This window comes from Nannospalax galili, unplaced genomic scaffold, assembly GCF_000622305.1.
Source record: "Nannospalax galili isolate Female #2095 unplaced genomic scaffold, S.galili_v1.0 scaffold161, whole genome shotgun sequence".
Classification (NCBI taxonomy): Eukaryota; Metazoa; Chordata; class Mammalia; order Rodentia; family Spalacidae; genus Nannospalax; species Nannospalax galili.
Window position 1 is genome coordinate 2,277,911 of NW_008348586.1, and position 23,175 is coordinate 2,301,085.

At 41.7% G+C, this 23,175-nt stretch overlaps 1 protein-coding gene and 1 non-coding gene across 5 annotated transcripts in view; one reads left to right on the forward strand and one right to left on the reverse strand.

The window, feature by feature from the left end:
• The window catches only part of Armh3 (armadillo like helical domain containing 3), a 253,901-nt gene that overhangs the window by 169,536 nt on the left and 61,190 nt on the right, over positions 1-23,175 (reverse strand). For all 4 annotated transcript variants that reach the window (XM_008845618.3, XM_029569626.1, XM_008845621.3 and 1 more), the window contains 3 exons: positions 19,789-19,882; positions 15,480-15,581; positions 1,487-1,545 (listed from right to left, as the gene is read on the reverse strand). In XM_008845618.3, coding sequence (XP_008843840.1) covers positions 1,487-1,545; positions 15,480-15,581; positions 19,789-19,882 — 255 coding nt within the window. The remainder of the gene's footprint in view (positions 1-1,486; positions 1,546-15,479; positions 15,582-19,788; positions 19,883-23,175) is intronic.
• On the forward strand, positions 4,593-4,698 carry LOC115072448. Its single transcript, XR_003851508.1, has one exon. It is a non-coding gene; the product is annotated as a U6 spliceosomal RNA (small nuclear RNA).

Below are 23,175 nucleotides of genomic sequence, written 5' to 3' on the forward strand. Positions count from 1 at the left end.
TTTTGCTTTTGTTACAGAATTTCAATTTTTTTTTTTTTTTTTACCCGGCTCAAGAAGCACTTTTTTTTTTTTTTTTTTTTATTTTTTTTTTTTTTTTTTTTAATATTCTTTTTGTTGTTGTTGTTGTTGTTTTGTCTTTTTGAAGCAGGGTCTGCTGTAGCCCCAGCTGTCCTGGAACTCACTATGTAGACCAGGCTGGCCTTGAACTCACAGAGATCCACCTGCCTCTGCCTCCCAAGTGCTGGGACTACAGGAGTGCGCCACCACGCCCGGCAGCAAGAAGCACTTTTTAAAGTAGCTATTTATTTTTATTTTATGTATATGAGTGTTTTGCTGGCATGCACACATGTGCACCTCATGTGTGCAATGCCCAAAGAGGTTGGAAGAGAGCGTCAGATCCCCTGGAGCTGGAATTACAGACAGTTATTAGTCACCATGTGGGTGCTGGGAACCAAACCCAGGACCTCTGCAAGAGCAGCCAGTACTCTTAACCACTGAGCCATCTCTCCAGCCCCTTAAGTTGCTTCTTATCAAGGAATTTGGTCAGAAATGAGAAAAGCAATTCATACATACCTCTTCTTCCCTTTATTCTTGTTCACCACCAAATTGCAACCACTTTCCTTTCTGAATTTTCTTTCTACTCCCCTATCCCCCAAGAAACATTAGCTTTTTTTTCTTTTTTTAAACTAAGTGCAAAAGATGCAACATGAGCAACTTCAGATGGGCCTGCCTCTGCCTCCCAAGTGCTGGGATGAAAGGCATATGCCACCATGCCTGGCATAGTTTTCTAAAAGTTTAAGTCTTTTGCTTAAGACTGTTAAGAGGCAGAGTATGAGCTGGGGATATAGCTCAACTGGCGGAGTGCTTGTCTAGCATGCAAAGAGCCCCAGGTTCAATCTGAGCACCTCAAAAAAACAGGTGTGTGGTACATGGTTGTAATCTCAACACTGGAAAAGTGGAGGCAGAAGGATCAGAAGTTCAAGGTCATCCTCAAATGCATAGGAAGTTCCAGGGCAGCCTGGGCTACAAGAGAGCCTATCTAAAAAAATTTAAAAATTAAAAAACAAAAAACCAAACAAACCAGAACTACCATAGTTACTTGTACTGGTTTGTGTTTTGTTTTGAGATGGAGTTATAGGCCTGTGGCACCATAGCAGGTTTTGTTACTCAGCATTGGGGATCAAAGCCAGGGCGTCATGCATGCGAGGCAAGCACTCCACCAACCAAGCTACATCTCCTAGCTCCTTACAGTTCATTATTAATTAGATAGAGTCTATACTATGTGCCAGATATTTAGAACATAGTGGTGAAGGTTATAAAGCCCCAACTACCTGCATTTAAATTCTGGAGGAAGGAGAAAGACAAGACAAAAGAGAGAAATTTTCTCTCACAAGATTTAAGACTCTACAAACCAGAAACAGGAAGGGATAAACAGGAAAAGATAGCATTCTAGAAGATATTAATACTCAAGGCTGTTGATACCTACCTCTGCAATACAAGTAAGGATAATCAGACAGAGCTTGCCACTGTGAAACCTGTGTTCATCTGTAAAGAAAAAAATAAATACTTCTCTAAACATAATCCTAACCACATATCAATAGAGAAAAAAGATGTATATCATAAAAAAGGAACTTATACTTTCTACAAAATTCATGATGAAGGCTGGGAAGATAGCCCAGTCAGTGAAATCCCTGCCTCTCAAGCATAAAGTTTCAGTTCAGTCCCCCACAACCCACATAAAAAGTTGCACATAGTTGCAGACTTATATTCCCAGCACAGTGCTGGGGAGACAGAGATAGTCCCTGGAGCTTACTGGCCAGCCAGCCAGCCAGCCTAACCTGCTTAGTGAGTTCTAGCCCAAGGTGAGAGGTGGAGAGTACCTAAGGAATGACACCCAAGGTTGTCCTCTGACATACATATGCACACATCCAAATTCACAAATCAAAATCCAGGTAGTACTAGAGTAAGTCTTGCTTCCAGCTTAGGCAAAGGAATTTCCCCCAGAAGACTTTTCCTCACCCTGGTCGCCTGTAAAGCCTGAGATGTAACTTTTTTTTTTTTGTGGAGACAGGGTCACCCGGTAGCCACAGCTGGCCTGGATCTCACTATGGAGATCATGCTAGCCCTGATCTCAGAGAGATCCACCCGCCTCTGCCTCCCACTGCTGTGATTAAAGGCATGCACCACCAAGCCCGACTTCTGAGATCTAACTGTTGTAGTCCTAATACCATATGCCATGTTTTTTGCTTTCACGTTAGCTGTTTGCTTATAGTCAGGTTCATTCCTTTACTCACCCTGTCATCAATCTGGCTACAACTCTACCATCTATACCCATCTACCACAAAATATACAATGATTTTAAGGGGCTAGAGAGATTGTTCTGCAATTAGAAGCACTAGCTCAGGTTCAGTTCCCAGCATGAACATGGTAACCAATAATCATCCATAACTCCAGTTCCAGGGGATCTGACACCTTCTTCTGATCTTAAAGGTGTTGCACACATGGGGCACTTACATACAATAGGCAAAACACACATACCCACCAGGCATGGTGGCACAGGCCTTTAATCCTAGCACTTAGGAGGCAGAAGCAGGCAGATCTCACAGCTTGGTCTACATAGTGAGTTCCAGGTTATCTGGGGCTACAGAAAGACTCAGTCTCAAAAACAAAACAAAACACACATACATGCTATAAAGAAAATAAACAAATAAACAAACAAACAAATAAACAAATAATTTTAACACTGTTCCTAGGAAGCTGGCAATAAAATCAGAAAGAAAGAAATTAACTGAGGGGGCTGGAGAGATGGCTCAGTTAAGAACACTGGCTGTTCTTGCAGAAGATCCAGGTTCAAATCCCAGCACCCACATGGCAACTAACACCTGTCCATAACTCCAGTTCCTGGGGATCCAACAGCCTTTTGTGTCATCTACAGGCATCACATGACACAGGTGCACTTACCTACATGCAGGCAATACATACATGCACATAAAAATTAAAAAAAAAAATTAACTGAAGATCAGGGTTTAACCTACTCTTCTTGCATTGTGCATTTACTGACAACCTGGAAAGACATGAATTCTTAATCATTTTTTCCCTAAAGGTTAATTTCAGGTCTTTTTTTTTAACATTTATTTTTTTATGTGTATGGACGTATGCCTGCATGTACATAAGCGCACCTCTGTCATGGAATGTCTGTGTAGGTCAGAAGAGGGTGTGGGATCCCCTGGAACTAGGGTTACAGACAGTTGTTAGCTGCCATGTGGGTGCTGGGATTTGAACCCAGGTCTTCTGCAAAAACAGTTAGTGTTCTTAATCACTGAGCTATCTCTCCAGCCTCTTTTTTGGTCTTTTTGAGACAAGGGTTTCCCTGTACCCCAGCTGACCTGGAACTCACTATGTAGACCAGGCTGGCCTTGAACTCACAGAGATCTACCTGCCTCTGCCTACTAAGTGCTGGGACTAAAAGGCGTGTGCCACCATGCCCAGCCAATTTCAGGGTATGCATGTTATTTATTTATTATTTATTTATTATTTATTTATTTATTTATTTATTTATTTATTACTTGTCTTTTTGAGACAGGGTTTCCCTGTAGCCCCAGTTGGCCTGGAACTCACTATGTAAGCCAGGCTGGCCTCAAACTCACAGAGATCAATCTGCCTCTGCCTCCCAAGTGCTGGGATTAAAGGCAGGTGTCACCATGCCTGGCTATATTTATTATTTTTATTTTATGTGTATGAGTGTATTACCTACATGTATGTGAGTGTACCAGTGTTGTGCAATGCCATGGAGGTCAGAAGAGGGCTTTGGATTCCCCTGGAACTGGAGTTAAGGACAGTTCATAGCCACCATGTGGGTACTGGGAATCGAACCCGGGTCCTCTGCAAGAGCAGTCAGTGCTCTTAATTGCTGAGCCATCTCTCCAGCCCCAATTTCAGGGTTTTTAAGCAAACATTTTCCCCTGCTTACTAGTCCACTCCCAGTCTCAGGACGCCTTCCCTTTAATTAATTATCTCTAGCTTTTTTTTTTTTTGGTCTTTTTGAGACAGGGTCTTCCTGTAGCCCCAGCTGGCCTGGAATACACTATGCAGACCAGGCTGGCCTTGAACTCACAGAGATCCACCTGCCTCTGCCTCCCGAGTGCTGGGATTAAAGGCGTGAGCCACCAGGCCCCGAAATTATGTCTAGTTTTACCTTTAAAAAAAAATAAAAAATTAGCCAGGCATGGTGGCGCATGCCTTTGATTCCAGCACTCAGGACGCAGAGGCAGGTGGATCTCTGTGAGTTTGATGCCAGCCTGGTCTACATAACGAGTTCCAGGTCAGCTGGGGCTACAGGGAGACCCTGTCTCAAAAAGACCAAAATAAAACCCAAAAAACTGGGGTTGAGAGATGGCTCAGTGGTTAAGAACACTGGCTGTTCTTGAAGAAGACCCGGGTATGACTCCCAGCACCCACATGGCAGCTAACAACTGTCCATAACTCCAGTTCCAGGGGATCCAGCAGCCCTCTACAGGCATTGCACGACACAGGTGCACTTATCTACATGCAGGTAATACACGCCTACACATAAAATAAAAAATAATAAATAAGTGCTCACTTTGGCAGCACATATACTAAAATTGCAACGATACAGAGATGATTATCATGGCCCCTGAGCAGGATGACACACAAATTCGTGAAGCATTCCATATTTTTCCAGCTGTGGCTACTACCTAGGGTTTTTATATGAGAAAAAGTGAATTAAGTCTGATTAATTAATTAATTAATTAATTAAATAGTTAAAAAAAAATGGTTGAGCTGGAAAGATAGCCCAGCAGTTAAGAGCACTCAATACTCTTCTTGCAAAGGATTCGGGTTCAATTTCTAGCACCCACATGGTGGCTAACAACCATCCATAACACCAGTTCCAGGGGATCCACACCGTCTTCTGACCTCCACAAGCAAGTGCACTTACACACAAGCAGGCAACAAACTCATACACATAAAATAAAAATAATAAATTTTTTTTTGTTCTTTTTGAAACAGGGTCTCCCTATAGCCCCAGCTGTCCTGGAACTCACTATGTAGACCAGGATGGCCTTGAACTCACAGAGATCTGCCTGCCTCTGCCTTCCGAGTGCTGGGACTAAAGGCGTGTGCCACCTCGCCCGGCTAAAAATAATAAATTTTTAAAAATTGGTTATGTGCCGGGTGTAATGCACAACTTTAATCCAGGCACTTGGGAGACAGGCAGGTGGTTCTCTGTGAGATCAAGGCCACCCTGTTCTACATAGTAAGTTCTAGACCAGCTGGGGCTATAGGGAGACTCTGTTTCAAAAAAAAAAAAAAGGCAGACCAAAAAGAAAAAAAAACCCTGCTTATTTCAACAACTATTTTTTCAGTACCTACTATGTGGCTAAACACCAGAGCTCTAGTACTGAACTAAACAGACAAAGGTCACTGGTCTCCCACAACTCACGTTCCAGTTATTAAAAATGGAAGTCAGGCTAGTTGTGGTAGCACATGGCTTTAATCACAGCACTCAGGAGGCAGAGGCAGGTAGGTCTCTGAGTTGTGAGTTCAAGGCTAAGAGTTCTAGGCCAGTAGGGGCAGCACAGTGAGCCTCTCTCAAAACAAACAAACAAACAAACAACAAAAGGCAGATTCAGGTGTGGTGGTGCACACCTCAGGATTCAGTAGGCAGTGGTAGAGGATTATTATAAATTCAAGATCAGCCTGGTCTGTGTAGATATCTCCAGGCTATCTAGGTCTACGAGATGAGGCCTTGCTTCAAAAATTAATAATAAATGAATAAATAAATAAGAAAAAATGAGGCAGATACTAGCTTGGAGGTAAGGAGACTTATCTAGCATATACAAAGGCCCTGGTTTCAATCCCCAAGACACACACACACACACACACACACACACACACACACACACACACACGCACGCACACAGGGCAGCAACCTCAGTTGCAGAGCTCTAAGTCCACATCCAAATAATCAAGAAAAAGCAAATGGGGACTGGAGAGACAGCTCAGAGGCTAAGAGCACTGGCTACTCTTCCAGAGGACCAGGTTCAATTCCCAGCACCCACATGGAGGCTAATAATTATCCATAACTCCAATTTCAGGGTATCCAACACCCTCTGTACAACATGGATTCACTTACACATATGCAGAAAAAACACTCATACACGTACAATTTAAAATTTGTTTTTTTTTGGTCTTTTGAGACAGGGTCTACCTTTAGCCCCAGCTAGCCTGGGGCTATACAGACCAGGCTAGCCTTGAACTGACAGAGATCTGCCTGCCTCTGCCTCCTGAGTACTGGGATGAAAGGTGTGCGCCACCATCCTTGGCCTTAATTTTATTTTTTTTAACAAATAAAAAAAGAGAAAGAAAAAAAAGCAACTATATCACTTCTATTACCAGAAACATCAAAGTTTGTTGACTTTTCTGGGAGCTCTGTGGGTACGGAGGTGAAACAGATAAGAGAGTCATGCCTATATATCCAGAACAGACAAATGGCTCAAGACTGTCAAACTAGGGCTGAAGAAATGGATTAGCCACAACCAAAAGGACAAGAATTCAGTTCCCAGAAACCATGCTTGTCTCTCTAGCTTCCCTTTTCTACCCTCCAATGACAGCCCCCATACACACTGCACATAGATATCAATAAAATAAAAAATAAGTATTTTTAAGGAGGGGTAGGGACTAGAGTTGGTTCAGCAGGTAAGAGCATGTACTGCTCTTGCAGAGGACCCAAGTTCAGTGCCCAGCACCTATATGGAGTAACTCACAACCACCTGTAACTGTAACTCCAGCTCCAGGGGAATCTGATGTCCTCTCCTGGACTCACTGGACATGTACACTGACATCTGCACACGCATGCACGCACACACACACACACACACACACACACACACACACTTTTCAAAGATTTATTTGGGGGCTGGAAAGATGGCTCAGTCCTGAAGAGCACTAGCTGCTCTTACAGAGGAGCCAGGTTTAATTCCCAGTACTAGGCTGGCCTTGAACTCCCTGAGATCCACCTGCCTCTGCCTCCTGAGTGCTAGGATTGGCATGCACCACGCCACTCAGCTCCTGTACATATGTTTTATGTGCATCATGTACATTCCTGGTGCTCATGGAGACCAGAAGGGGGCATTGGTTCCCCTGGAACTGGAACTACAGGTGGTTGTGAGCCACCATGTGGGTTCTGAGATCTGAACCAAGGTCCCCTGCAAGAGCAGCAAGTCCTCTTACTGCTGAGCCACTTCTCCAGCCCCACATACACATAATTAAAAATAAGATCAATTTAGGGAGCTGGGGAGATGGCTCAGCGGTCAAGAACGCTGGCTGTTCTTGCAGAAGACCTGGTTCAAATCCCAGCACCTACATGGCAGCTAACAACTGTCCCAAACTCCAGTTCCAGGGGATCTGATGGCCTGCCTCTTCTGTCCTCTGCAGGCATTGCACAACATGGGTGCACTTACCTATATGCAGGCAATACACGCATACACATAAAATTAAAAAATAATAACTAAAATATTTTTTTTTAAAAATAAGATAAATTAAGAAAAAAAAAAAGGTTTTCAAACTAGCTTAGTACCCAGACTTTCTGGAAAGAGGATATATTAAGAGATTATAATGCCACAGAAGTTAGCTAACCTGTTTCTACCTCAAAGACAAGAATCAATTGATACCTATCACTCAGAAGTTATAATGGGGGCTAGCATGTAGTACAGTGACAGAGCACACACTTATCATTTATAAGGCCAAGCTCAAACTCTAGCACCAAAAAAAACCCCAACCAAACAACAACAACAAAAAAAACAACCAAAAACCCCCAGCATAATGGGAATTATGGTTATAGTCCAGAAAGATACTGACCTCTCTTCAGAGACAGGCAGTACCAAAAAATGACAATAATCCCTTTTCCATGCTCCATGCTCCTTATAGTAGACATCCAAGCTGCAAACGGCCAAGGAGAATAATGCCCTTGCCTACATGCAAAGCTGGATTTATGAGAATCTTCTACCCATCCTTGGCCAGTTTTCTCTGGTACTATCCTCTTTTTACCCAAAAATTGCTAACTCCCTCAGATAGCCTGCAGCCACCTCTCCATTTACTAAAAAAGAAAAGAAAAAGGTTTCTTCTGAATACAAAAGGCATATTTCATAGTGGGACATGGTGGCGCACACCTTTAATCCCAGCACTCCAGAGGCAGAGGCAGGTAGATCTGTGACTTCCAAGCCAGCCAAGGCTACACAGTGAGTCTCTGTCTCAAATGCAGACAAACGAACAACAACAACAAAAAAAAAAAACCAAATAAAGGAAATGAAATCATAAAATCTTGGAAAATGGATAGGGGAGGAGTAATTGAGGAAGTGACACACAGCTTCAACAACATAATACTGCTCTTTTTGTTTTTAAAGTTGAGTAGTAGGTTCACATTAATTTCATTACTATGCTACTTAGTGTTATTTATACTTCATAACATACAAATCAATTAAAAGTATTTTATAGGGGGCTATAGAGATGATTCAGCAGTGAAGAGCATTTGCTGCTTTTCCAAAGAACCCTCTCATTTGGATGACAGACACTGACACAGACACACAATATATACACATAAATTTTTGTTGTTCTTGTTTTTTCAGACAGGTTCTCCCTATAGCACTAGCTGGCCTAGAACTCACTATGACCTCCAATCTTACAGAGATTCACCTGCCCCCCGAGTGCTGGGATTAAAAGTGTGTGCCACCATGCACAGTTTAGATATCAAACAACACATACATAAGAAAAAGATACCTTGTCAGAGGAGCAGAGTCAAGAAAAAGTTAACTCTACCGCTTCTAAAATCATAATGTGAGACTGGGGTTGTGGTTTAGTGGTAAAGCACCACAAAAAAACAAAAAACAAAAATACCCTCATGTAATAGTAGTAGTAATAATGATGGCAATGTGACTCTATTAGACATGTGCACTAGGTCAGGGACTAAGACATTAAGACAGGTGGATGGCTGGGCCAAAGAAGTCAGAAAGGAGTTGTGCTAGATAGCTTCAGTTGTCAACTTTACACACTTAGGTAGAAGGAACTTTAGTTGAGGAATTTCCTACATTTGATTGGCCTGTGGCCATATCTGTGGGACATTTTCTTGATTGTTGAGTGATTTGGGAGGGCCCAGCCCACTGTGGACAGATGGCCCTATGTTGTATAAGAAAGCAGACTGAAAGCCAGGTATGGTGGTACATGCCTTTAGTGCCAGCACTAGGAAGGCAGAGGCAGGTAAATTTCTGTGAGATCTTGGCCAGCCTGGTCTACATAGCAAGTTCCAGATCAGACAGACTCTGTCTCAAAAAGATGGATGGATAAAAGGAAGGAAGGGAGGGAAGAAGGGAGAGAGGGAGGGAGGGACAAAAGGAGGGAGGAAGATGGGGGAGAGGGAGAGAGAGAAAGGGGGGAGAGGGAGAAAGGGAGAGAGAAAAAAAGAGACAAAGAAATAAAAAAGAAAACTGAGCACAGGCCAGGGGAGCCAGTAAGCAGCTGTGCTTTCAGTTCCTATCTTCAGGTTCCTGCCCTGAGTTTCTACCCTGACTTCCCTCAGTGATGAACTGTGACCTGGAAGATGGAGTGGTGGTGCAGGCCTTTAACCCCAGCACTCGGAGGCAGAGACAGGCAGATCTCTGTGACTTCGAGACCAGCCTGGTCTACACAGTGAGTTCCAAGCCAGGTGGGGCTATAGAGAGACCCTGTCTCAAAAACACAAAACAACAACAACAAAAAGATAAAATAAAACCCTTTCCTCCCCAAGTTAGTTTTGCCCAAGTTGGTTTTGGTCAGTGTTTGTATCATAGGGTCAGTGTTAGTATCACAGTAACTGAAAGCAAACTAACACAGAAGCCTTTATTTTCTAAAAAAAATTTATTCATTTTATGTGTGTGTTCCTGTGTGCTGGGCTGAATGAGAAATGTTCCCATAGGCTCATGGTCCCCTGTTGGTGGCACTGTTTGGAGAAGTTATGGAAACTTTAGGAGGGAGAGCCTTCTCCACCTCATTCCAGTTCCAGTTCCTCCTCTGCTTTCTGTTACAGTTGAAGATGTGAGCTGTCAATTCCCTGCTACCAGGCATCCCCTGCCATTGAGGACTCTCCCTATAGAACTGTAAGTCAAAATAAACTCTCTTCCATAAGTTGCTTTTAGTCATAGTGATTTTTTTAAATATTTTATTTATTATTTTTATTTTATGTGTGTGAGTGTATTGCCTGCATGTAAATAAGTGCACCTGTGTCATGCAATGCCCTCAGAGGTCAGAAGAGGGTGTTCGATCCCTTGGAACTGGAGTTACAGATGGTTGTTAGCCACCATGTGGGTGTTGAGATTCGAATCTTCTGCCACAACAACCAGTGTTCTTAACCGCTAAGCCATCTCTCCGGCCCCCAGTCATAGTGTTTTTTTAGATATTTATTATTTTTATGTGTACAAGTGTATTGCCTGCATGCATATGAGTTCACCCATGTTGTACAATGCCACAGAGATCAGAAGAGGATGTCAAATTCCCCTGGAATTGGAACTAAAGATGGTTATTAGCTGCCATTGGGGTGCTGGGAATCAAATCCAGGTCCTCTGTAAGAGTAGTCAGTGCTCTTAACTGCTGAGCCATCTCTCCAGCCCTAGTCATAGTATTTTTTTTTTTTTTGGTCTTTTTTTGAGACAGGGTCTCCCTATAGCCCCAGGTATCCTGGAACCCACTATGTAGACCAGGCTGGCCTTGAACTCACAGAGATCTGCCTGCTTCTACCTCCAGAGTGCTGGGATTAAAGGCGTGTGCTACCATGCCTGGCTTGGTCATAGCTTTTTTTTTTTTTTTTTTTTTTTTTTTGGTCTTTTTTGAGACGAGAGCTCCCTCCTATAGCCCCAGCTGTCCTGGAACTCGCTATGTAGACCAGGCTGGTCTTGAACTCACAGAGATCTGCCTGCCTCTGCTTCCCGAGTGCTGGGATTAAAGGCGTGTGCCACCACGCCTGGTGGTCATAGTATTTTTAATCACAACAAAGAAAAGTATCTGATACAGCCTACACATACATATGTGCACCAAGTGCATGCCTGGTTGCTGCAGCAGCCAGAAAAGGGTATCAGATACCCTAAAACTGGATTTACTGATGGTTGTGAGCCACCACCTCAGTGCTAGCAACCAAACTCAAGTCCTCTGCAAGACTAGCAAGTACTCTTAAGCTTAGTGGTTTCACTGAGCCATCTCTCTAGCCCCAGGAGCCATTTTTGAGATTAACTATTTAGATTACCTGCTGGTAAAGATGTACCCTCATCTTAGTTTACAAACTCTGAGAATACTGCCATTAATTAGCCCTTAATTTGGGCTTGCACTCTACGAACCGTGAAGTGACCAGGACAGAAACTTACATAATCGTTAGAGCTAAAAATGCATTCCAATAGCCTCAATTCACTGTGTTACATCAAGCAAAGCTAAAAGTTCATTTTTCTGGGTCACATCCATATAATTTCTTCCTTCTGTGTTTGCTACAATATTTCTAGAGAAAGGAAGAGGTTACCCATTTCCATAATGAAGCAATAGCCTCAAGAAACTCAGATACACTTGTTATCCTTGCCTGCCAGACTTTACTTGCCAAGTCTCAAAGATTCAACACCTCAGTAGCTCCCATTGTTCTATGTTAGAAGTTGGTGACATGGAATACTTGCACCCTGTTAAAACCTGTGTGTAGTTCTTAACCTTGATAGAGCACACTCAAAAGATCCATGAGAAGAGAAAAATACGTTTGCAAGGCAGAATCTCTAAGAGCTACTGCAAGTCATTTGAGTAGAAACAGCTTAGACTCTCCCAGTCAGGCTCCCTTCAGCTCTGGCAATTCTTCATTTCCTGTGATCTTTGAGGTCTCCCATCTGTCTACTAATATTTTCTTCTCACCCCAAAAGCCCCTGAACCTGGTCTTCCCCTGCTTCTAGAACTCCTAAAAACCTCACAACAGATACCTGCTCACTTGGCAAAGAAAAGCTTTCTAAAGTACCAAAAAAAAAAAAAAAAAAAAATGCAGAAGGGAACTTCAGACCACCTTATGGGACATTAATCTCTCCTCACAGAAAGTAGCAAAAAGAAGTCTACTTTAAGTCCGGGAATGGTGGCACACACCTTTAATCCCAGTACTCGGGAGGTAGAGGCAGGGGATGTCTGAGAGTTCCAGACCAGTCTGCTCTACATAGTGAGTTTCAGGCCAGATGGGCCACAGGGAGACTATCAAAAAAGCCTAACTATTTTGATTCTAAGGAGCATTTTTCATATCTGGAAATCTGAAGTTGTTCATAGACCATAATTTAAGAATTCAAGTGGACATAGGAGGAAACTTGGAAGGATTTCAGTGGAAGAAGAGGTGATGAAGGGTGAAAACTACTAAAATTCATCATATGTATGAAACTGTCAAATAATTTTGTAAAAAAGGAGGAGGAGTAGGAGGATTTGGGAGACAACTGAAGAGTAACAGACTGAATTTTACATGATATTAGAAAACCATTGTTAATTTTTAGACATAATTATGATTGTAGATATCTAGGAAAATGTTATTTATTTGTAAGGATGCATGCCAAAGTACTTAAGTATGAAGTATAGCGATGTCAGCAATTCCCTTTACAGTGATTCAGCCAAGACAACAGTGAGCTATAAAAAGAAATTTAAAAGGCAAACCAAATATGACAAAATGTTAGCGGGTATATGGGTGATCATTGTATAATCCTGTTAACTTATGTATATTAAACTTTTCTCATTTAAAAGTTTTGGAGGAGGTTGGAGATAAAATTCAGTTGGCAGAGTACCTGCCTGGCATGCACAAGGCCCACCATAAATTGAGTATGGTGGTGCACACCTGTAATCCCAGCACTTGCAAAGTGGAAGCAGGAAGATCAGAAGTTCAAAGTCATCCTTGAATACACAAGGAGTTCAAAGCTAGCCAGGTCTAAACGAAACTCTGCTTCAAAAAAGTAATTAGTTAAAAAATAAAAATAGGGGGCTGGAGAGATGGCTCAGTGGTTAAGGGCACTGACTGCAGAGGACCCAGGTTTGATTCCCAGCACCAACATGATGGCTAACAACCATCCGTAACTCCACCTCCAGGAGATCTGACAACTTCTTCTGACCTCCTTGGGCATTGCATGACATGGGTACACTTAAATACATGGAGGTAATATACTCATATATATAAAAAACAAAAATGGGCCGGGTGTGGTGGCACACACTTTTAATCCCAGCACTCAGGAGGCTGAGGCAGGCGGAGCTCTGCGAGTCTGAGGCCAATCTGGTCTACATAGTGAGTTTCAGGCCAGCTGGGACTACAGAGAGACCCTGTCTCAAAAAACCAATAACAACAACAACAATAAAAAATTGGGGAGCTGGAGAGATGGCTGAGTGGTTAAGAACATTGGCTGCTCTTACAGAAGACCCACACTCAGTTTTCAGCACCCACATGGCAGCTAACAACAGTCTGTAACTCCAGTTCCAGGGAATCTGATGCCCTCTTCTGTCCTCTGTGGGCAGTGTACACACATGATGCACTTACATACATGTAGTCAAAATGCTCATACACATAAAATAAAAATAAAAATTTTTTAATATTTTATTTATTATTTTATGTGTATGAATGTAGTGCCTGCATGTAGGTAAATGCACCCATGACATGCAATGCCCTCGGAGGACAGAAGAGGCAGTTGGATCCCCTCAGCTTGGTACAGCTAGACAGCACAGTGCTTGGACAGCATGTATAAGACCCTAGGTTTGAACCCTAGCACCACAAGGGGAAAAAAGCTAGCTCTGTCACAACAATATGAGGCTTATTTCCAAGGAATATTAAAATTGGGAAAAATGCTACTTATAGGAAATATTTAAAGCAGGCTGTGGTAGCCTATAGCTGTAACTCTAGAACTTGGAAGGTAGAGAGAGGATGGTAAAGAATCCAAGGTCATCTTTGGATGACCTACTAAGTTCAAGGCCAGCCTGGGCTACATGAAGCCCTGTCTATGGGGGGGAAAAGGAAAAAAGGGAAGGAAAAAAAATGAAATATCTGGAGTACTCAAATTCAGAAAGTCAGAAAACAGGATGCTAAGTCCTAAGAGACTGGGCAGGAGGGGAAAATGGGGTGTTACTGTTTAGTAAATATTTATAGTTTCAGTTTTGTCATATGAGAAAAGGGTTCTGGAGATCTGGAGAGAGATAGTAGGAACAGCTGCACAGTATGAATGCTTTTTTTTTTTTTTTTTTCTTTTTTGTTGGTCTTTTTGAGACAGGGTCTCAGTGTAGCCCCAGCTGGCCTGGATTCACGCTGGAGACCAGGCTGGCCTCAAACTCACAGAGGCCTGCCTCTGCCTCCCTAATGCTGGGATTAAAGGTGTGCACCACCACACCTGGCGGTAAGAATGCTTTTAATACCACTGAACTGTAAACTTAAAGATGGTTATAATGGTAAATTTAATATATATAAAATAATGCAAACACTCAAGATAAACCCAGAATAAAGAAAAAATTTAAAAACCCAGGGAGAAAAAACTGGAATATAACTGAACAGAATTGGTTAGGTTTCCTCCAGTCTCATTTTACTCCTAAACCAGCTTGTTCACTATTCTACCACCAACTAAAAGTCTATAGCAGCTGGGTGTGGTAGTACATGCCTATATTCCAAGCACTGGGGAGGAGGAGGCAGGCAGAGAATCACCACAAACTGAAGGCCAGCCTGGTCTAGGTAAAAAGTTCCAGGTCAGCCAGAACTATATGGTAACAACAACAATCAACAACAAAAGATGCAGCAAAATCATATACAGAAGCACTGGAAATCAAACAAGAAAAACACAAAACTTTTCTAACACCCTGCTGAGCATAAGAGTGGTATGCTGTAGCCAGTCCTAGGCACTGTTGCAGGAGATAACCCATGCCTCAGATTTCAAAGGCAGCCTGGGCAATACAGTGAGACCCCTACCTCATAAGGAAAACAATTCAGCACCCAATCCTCTCTCTCTTCCACTCTGCATTTCTGGGATTAGCACTGACATTGCTATTTTAAGCGTTAAGAAACACAATCCCTCTGCATCTCACCTCTTCGTATGGGTTCTACACAACAGTCTTCTAATTTTCACCACAAGTTGATACTTTCAGTTCTGGTCCTCGGAAGGAATTCCCTGAAGCCTGCCAACTCCCCCGCCCCAACTTCCCAGACAGAAGAGTATGCATCCACTTACCAAGATTTGCTATAAAGACTTACTAGTTTTTATAGGAACCAATTTTTTTTTCCTTTTATATTTTTAAGCAATCTTCTCTCAACTTCAGGTTTTCCCAATTGTCACCTAGCAGTGCGAAACCACTGTTTTCCAGAAACCAGGTCTACTCAGCATCAGAGGTCCCAATGGTTCACCTGTCAAAGCCTCAAAATACTGCCGCTACTCTTTAATTCTAGCCACACCTCCCAAAGTAGTATGTCTTACCTTTGGTGTCCTGCATGACAATTGAGCTATACTTTAAGAAGGTTATCAGTAGATTACTGGTCTGTACATCTGCATCCAGTGAGAGTTCCACAGAACTTATAACTGGAATAGAACAGATAAAACATACTCAGCCCATAACATATTCCAACTAACACTTCTACCCACAAAGCCAATTTGCCAGCAGGCAAGAAAATGACTAAATAGGCTTTTCCCACAACAGATGAAGAAACAAGTACTTACCATAAAACTTTTATCTATAAAAAAAATTCTCACCAGGCATGGTGGCATAGGCTTTTAGTGCCTGCAGTTGGGATGCAGGGGCAGGCCAATCTCTGTGAGTTCAAGGCCAGTCAGGGATACATAGCAAGACCCTGTCTCAAAAAACAAATAAAAAAAAAAATCAAAACTTTTACAATAAATAAAAATAAAAAATGAAAACGTTTATCTACTTTTGCTAGGCCTCCAGAGCCCTTCCTACTCATACTCCCCCAAATTAAGTCCATCAACCTTTCTAATCTAGGATCAGTTTCCAGAAACAGCTTTTCTCTTAACATCCTAGGAAAGGTATGTTGATTCCATTTCCAGCCCCAAATAATCAAGAGTCCAAAGCCCTTCTTAAACGCTCTATGATTTCTACCTAAAAGAAAAATTTGTATTAAATATAAATGAGCCTGCCTTGATGAGTCTCGCTTGCTTAAAATAAATGAAGATTTCTTCCTAATAAGGAAAAACTTTGCTCAAGAACAAGCTAAGCCCTTAGACTAAAAGTATCCAAGATGAGCCAGGCGTGATGGCACATGCCTTTAGTCCCAGCACTAAAGGAGGCAGAGGCAGGCAGATTCTTTAAGTTTAAGTCCAGCCTGGTCTACATAGTGAGTTTCAGGTCAGCTAGAGCTACAGGGAGACCCTGTCTCAAAAAAAAAAAAAAAAAAAAGTAACCAAGATGAAAGGGGCTAAGTTAAGACAGAACCACGTTTAAATTCTATCCCCCAATACTGAAAACTGGTGGACATTACTGACTGGCTTGGACAAGGAGTTTTGCATATCTAGCTTATTTCGAAGAGAAATCCTCCACCCCATGCTGAGCCCAACACACTCCCTGGTCTCACCCCCATCTCCCCTCTACTCACCCTGCCTCTACTCTTGAGTCACAGTCCCAGTGAACCAAGGGAGAGTACCCAGATTTGACCCACTCACAACAGTTTTAACTTAAGACTTCCCATGATTCAAAGACTTTAAATTAGAATTAGTCATTTTGTTAAGTGCTTTACCAGTGTCTAAGACATAATAAATATACAAAAGGGGCCTCCACGACAGCCCAGAGAAGCTAGAAAATCTATAGCTTTCTGCTGTATTTTCAACTATGAACACTCAGCTAAATTGGGGGTATTACACATAATCCATATTCATAGCTATAATGGATCCCTCTGGAGTTATTAAAATGAATGCAGAGGACATTTATGAACAATGGGAAACATTTGCATATTACGGATGCACAATGCACCACAAAACGCCTTGTAAGAAGAAATTAGTATGCCCAACCCTTGGCTATTTTCCCCCAGTTTGGCCCCCAAGAACAAATAAAAGACAAATTCATTTTTATGTTGAAATACTAAAAGATTTCCAGGCCAGACTGAGCTATAGAGTAAGATTTTGTCTTTTTAAAAAAAAAGTAAAACCACCAAAAGGTCTGAATTCATATCATGGTTAATGACTTAAGACTGTCATCTCAAACCACAGTCATTGTGAAGCTTAGATCACAAAATCATTTCTTTGCCATCAAACTGCTAAGTGGAACTTTTTGCCCCACTCATACAGAGCAATAACTAGAAAACTATCTTACATAATAGGAGAAATATAGAAGTATATGTATTTTTAGTTTACCAGAAAGTCCTCTCATGCCAAGGCGGAGTTGTCAAATGTCAAGTCTGAGCTGCGAACAAATGTTACAGCTAACTGCTGGCTTTTAAAAATAATAGCTCCAGTGACATACCTTTAAATATAACTGGGCTACTGAGCAGAACTATAATTAAAATAAAAAATTAAAGTTAAAATACTTAGGACCCCTATAGAAAGGAAATGAGTTAGGAGAATAGGAAAAGAATAAATAAAGTAGAGACAGAATCAGATCCCTCACAAATTAAAATCTCCTTTCTCAGCAAGCATCATTTCTTGATCTTTGGCTTTATAATTCCTTCCAGTAGCTTTTGTCAAGAGAGATAGTCATTTGAAAGTGGGCTGACTTGATCTTCCCACTAGAAAAAAAATAAAAGCTCACTGGTTGTAGGTAAGCACAAATCCTGCCATTGCATAATCAAGTGTGTGGGTGAAAGTGTTCACAATGAACAGTTTGAAAGGCAGTTCTCTAAAGCTTTCAAACTCCAACATCACATGGAACTGAGATATATATATATATATATATATATACATATATATATATGTGCATACACATACACACATACACACACAGATATATGGCTTTTGATATCCATGGTAACTAGGCAGGTTTCATCCTTAAAGAGAAAGTACAGTGTTTCCATTGGCTTATCTAGTGACCTGAATAAACAGACAAGTAGGCAATCCTCACTATGCTTCTTCTCATTAAGATATTTTGGAATTTGGCTTTCAGCTCTAAGCAGACCCAATTTGCTATCATAGATTTAAATATCAATGACACCTCCTTGCTATACTCTGTATTGCTTATACTGCCTTAAAATGCCAGCGCTATAGTGCTATGTAAAAATCTAGGGGCTAGCCAGGCATGGTGGCACACATCTTTAATCCCAGCACTCAGGAGGTAGAGGCAGGTGATCTCTGAGAGTTACAGGCCAGTCTGCTCTACATAGTGAGTTCCAGGCCAACTGGGGCTACAGAGAGACCTGTCTCAAAATAACCAAAAAAAAATAATAATAATAATCTAGGGGCTATAATGCAGTTCAGTGGAAGAACATTTGCTTATTGTATGCAAGGCTCTAGTTCAGATTGGGAGAAAAAAAAAAAAAAACTTGAGAGAAACAAAACAAAGAGAGTCATTTCACATATAAACAGGAGACCCAAAGGATCAAAGTTGTTTTTTTTTTAATTTTTTTTTGGGGGGTGGTCTTTTTGAGAGAGGGTCTCCCTGTAGCCCTAGCTGTCCTGAAACTCACTATGTAGACAGATTCACCTGCATCTGCCTCCAGAGTGCTGGGATTTTTTTCTTGAGACAAAGGCTTACTATGCAGCCCTGGTTGGCTTGGAACTTGCTCTGCAGACCAAGTTGTGCCACCACACCCAATCAAAATTTTTTTTTGTTTTTAAAGATCAGGTCTCCCTGCCAGGCATGGTGGCACACACCTTTAATCCCAGCACTTGGGAGGCGGAGGCAGGCGGATCTTTGTGAGTTCGAGGCCAGCCTGGTCTACATAGCGAGTTCCAGGACAGCTGGGGCTACAAAGATACCCTGTCTCAGAAAGAGGAAAAAAAAAAAAAGAAGATAGGGTCTCCCTGTAGCCCCAGCTGGCCTGGAACTTGCTACGTAGACCAGGTCTCATGGAGTACCCAGTGCTGTGATTAAAAGTATGTGCCACCCTACCCAGCCATTTTATTTATGATTATTATTATTGTGTATATATGTTTATATGTATGTGTGATCTGTGGGTACACATGTGCCATGATATGTATGTGGAAATCAGAGAACAAATCTGTGAAGTTCATTCTCTCTTTCCACTTTATATGGTAGGTTGAACTCAGGTCACTAGGTCATCAGGCTTGTGTAGTTAAGTGCATTTACTCACTAAGCCATTTCCCAGCCCCAAAGTCAGATATTTCTTATGCCTCTTTACACAAAATGAAGTCAATATTTGAAGTATTAACACCCAAGTGCTGGGACACATGCCACAATCTCCAGCTTAGACAAATTTCTTCCTTCCTTCCTTTTCTTCATTAATTTTTTCTCTTCCTCTCCTTCGCCTTTCTTTCTTGTGGGTATTAAACCTAGGGCTTATGCATGCTAGGGATGTACTCTACCATTGAAGTATATCCTCAACCCTTTTAAAATTTTATTTTGACACAAGGCCTTGATAAATTGACCAAGATAGCCATGAACTTGCTAGGTAGCCCAAGCAGGTCTTGATTTGCAATCCTCCTACCTCAGCCTCCAAGAACCTAGAATTACAGATGTATAGCAACTTTAAACACAATTCAGAGTTTAGACAAATTTCTTAATTAAGAGAATTAACAAATGTGTTCTTTGCTCAATATAGCTATGCATACCCTGAAAGATCTAAGATCATATTAATCAAGAATACAAAAGAGGTGGTTGGCTCACCATCAGAGGAGGGTGGTGTGGTCCCAAGTGGTGTGACTGGAGTTGTTGGAGTAGGACTGACAGGGGTCGTCACCAACCCCATTTCTGGATGACTCTGAAAGAGGGCACCGATAGATGAGAAAACAGAAAATCCAGTATTTTTTTAAAAGTATCCTCCACTGCATGTCCTTAATGGTTTTCCAGGCCTCAATTAGACTGACAGCTGAGAATTTGTCATTTAGTGCCCCTAAATGCTTGATTATTGATGCTTGCTAAGCTTCCAACAAGAAGCACTGTGGGATAATTTTCATTAAGTAATGTTGGTTCCCATTACATAAGTTTTTCTGTTGAACCATACAAATTAGACAAATTACTCAGATAATTCTACATGAAGTAGGGCATTTTTCAGTCCTATTTGGTCTTGTGAAGGGGCTACTGGGTTTTTTTCTTTGTTTTTTTTTCCTTCTGGTCTTTTTGAGACAGGGTCTCCCTGTAGCCCCAGCTGGCCTGGAACTCGCTATGTAGACTAGGCTGGGCTTGAACTCAGAAATTCGCCTGCCTCTGCTTCCTGAGTGCTGGGATTACCACAGCATGCAGGAAGAGACTACACATCTATGGAATAGCCTAATGACCATATAATTGACCAGTAGAAGGTAAGCCAAGGGGATGCTACACTGGCCAGACATGGTGGCACAAGCCTTTAATTCCAGTAAAGGCAGAGCCAGAGGCAAGGAGAGTTTGAGGCCAGCCTGACCTACATAGCAAGTTCCAGGCCAGCCAGGGCTATATAGTGAGACCCTGTCTCAAAAAGACCAAGAAAAAAAAAAAAAAGAAAAGAAAAGAACTACACTAATGGCCTTCCTGTTTCATAATAAGCAAGAGTTATGTGGGCCAGTGAGAAGCTCATCAGGTAAAGTTGCTTGCTGCCAAGCCTGACCACCTGAATTCACTCCCTGGGATCCATATAGTAGGAGAGAACCAAGTCCTAAAAATTGTCCTCTGACTTCTACACCCAGCACTTACACACAAAATAAATAAATGTTAAAAAAGAAACCCAAAAGTATGTTGGGTTTGGAGGCAGAGAGGTAAAGGAAGATACCCAGTATGGACCAAAACAAATCACCCCTCTGTCCTCAACCTTTCTCACTTTCTCAGCCAACTCTGCCACATCAACTCTTTTTATATGGCATCTACCAACTGTCTATAACTCTAGTTCCTGGAGATCTAATCTCTTCTTCTGTCCTCTGCAGACACTGCAAACACAAGTATACTTACATACATGCAGTCAAAACACACATACATATAAAATAAAAATAATTTTAAATTTGTTTTGTTTTGTTGATTTTTTTTTGGTCTTTTTGAGACAGGGTCTCCCTCTAGCCCCAGCTGACCTGGAACTTGCTATGTAGACCAGGCTGGCCTCGAATTCAGAGAGATCTGCCTGCCTCTGCCTCCCGGGTGCTGGGATCAAAGGCTTGCACCACCACGCCCAGCTAAAAAAATTTGTTGAAAGGAAGCTCAGAAGCTAGGCAAGGTAGTGCATGCCTTTGATTCCAGCACCTGGGAGGCAGAGGCAGGCAGATCTTTGTGAGTTCAAGGCCAGCTTGGTCTACATAGCAAATTCCAGTCCAGCTGGAGCTACAAGGAAATCTTGTCTCAAAAGGACAAAAAAAAAAAAAAAATCAGTTATGGAATTTGATGAATACAGGAAATAAAGTAAGAATAGCAAAGTTTCTTATGTTATGTTATGAAAATTAGTAAGTGTCCAAAGTCCAAAGTACACCACAAAACAGCATACTGCTTTCAAAATATAGCATTACTTTTTGATTTTTTTTCTTATTATTTATTTATTTATTTTATTTTTGTGGGTTTTTAAACATTTATTTATTTTGTGTGTGGACATGGGGGTGTATGTGGAGGTGAGAGGACACTTTGTGAGTTGATTCCCTCATTCCATCATGTGGGTCCTAGAGATTGAACTCAGGTTGTGAGGCCTGGTGATAAGCACCTTTACCAGCCCGCACCAGCCCTCAAAGTACAGCCTTACTTTTTATTAAAATTCCATCAGTGGATTCCACACATATCTGGCCTTTGAGAAAAAAGCACAAGCAAATTTTCCTTTAAAAGAAACCTATAGGGACTAGAGAGCTCAGCAGTTAGGAGCACTGGTTGCTCTTGCAGAAGACCCAGGTTCAAAAATCCCAGCACCCACATGGTAGCTAACCACCATGTGGGTGCTGGGATTTTTGAACCTGGTAACTCCAGTTCCAGGGGATCCATCGCCCTCTTCTGTTCTCCTCTGGTACTGCAAAACAGGTGCACTTATATACATGAATCAGGTATAACACTCATACACATAAAATAAAATAATAAAATAAAATAACATAAAATAAATAAATAAAAATTATATATATAAGAAACCTACAGCTGGGAGTGGTAGAACTTGCCTTTAATCCCAGCACCTAGGAGGCAGAGGCCAGAAGATCTCTGTGCGATCAAGGCCAGCCTGGTCTACATGGCAAATTCTAGGCTACCTAGGGCTACAGAGAGACTCTGTCTCAAAAAATAAAAGAAACCTACACACCCAGCATGGTAGTGCCCACTTTTTAATTCCAGTACTCTCAAAGCAGAAGCAGGCGGATCTCAGTGCATTTGATGTCAGCCTGGTCTACACAGTCAAGTTCCAGGCCAGCAAGGACCTGTAATTCTATCTCAAAAAAAAAAAAAAAAAAAGAAAGAAATCTACATACATATTTTAAACAGCCTGCCTTTAAGATAAAAACACTTTATCAATTTTTAAAGATAGTTTTCACGAACTCCAGTTCTAGCCTATTTTAGCCCTTGTTTGTGCCAACTACTCAGGATACATCCCTTAGGCATGTGAGCCACTATTTTAGATGTCTTCTTGCTTTCAATGCTTATAGAGTATTTTGCTATTAACAGCTAACCAGATCCTGGTCAAATGTTTTTTTTTTCACTTTTGTTCTCTGGAAATGGGTAAGATGATAACAGGTAATTTAGCCTACTTTACAGTTGTAATTCCACAGGGATTTAGAAACAAAAGTCTGACAGAAAAAAATAGCAATAGATTTCTAGTAAGCAAAATGTCATAACCTCAACTGTTTTTGTTTTGGGTCTTTTTTTGGTCTTTTTGAGACAGGGTCTCCCTGTAGCCCCAGCTGTCCTGGAACTCACTATGCAGACCAGGATGGCCTTGAACTCACAGAGATCTGCCTGCCTCTGCCTCCCAAGTGCTGGGATTAAAGGCATGCACCACCATGCCTGGCCTGTTTTGTTTTTTTAAAAAAACAGTGTCTCCCTATAGCCCCAGCTAGCCTGGAACTTGCTGTGTAGACTAGGCTGGCCTTAAACTCACAAAAATCCATCTGCCTCTGCCTCCGGAGTACT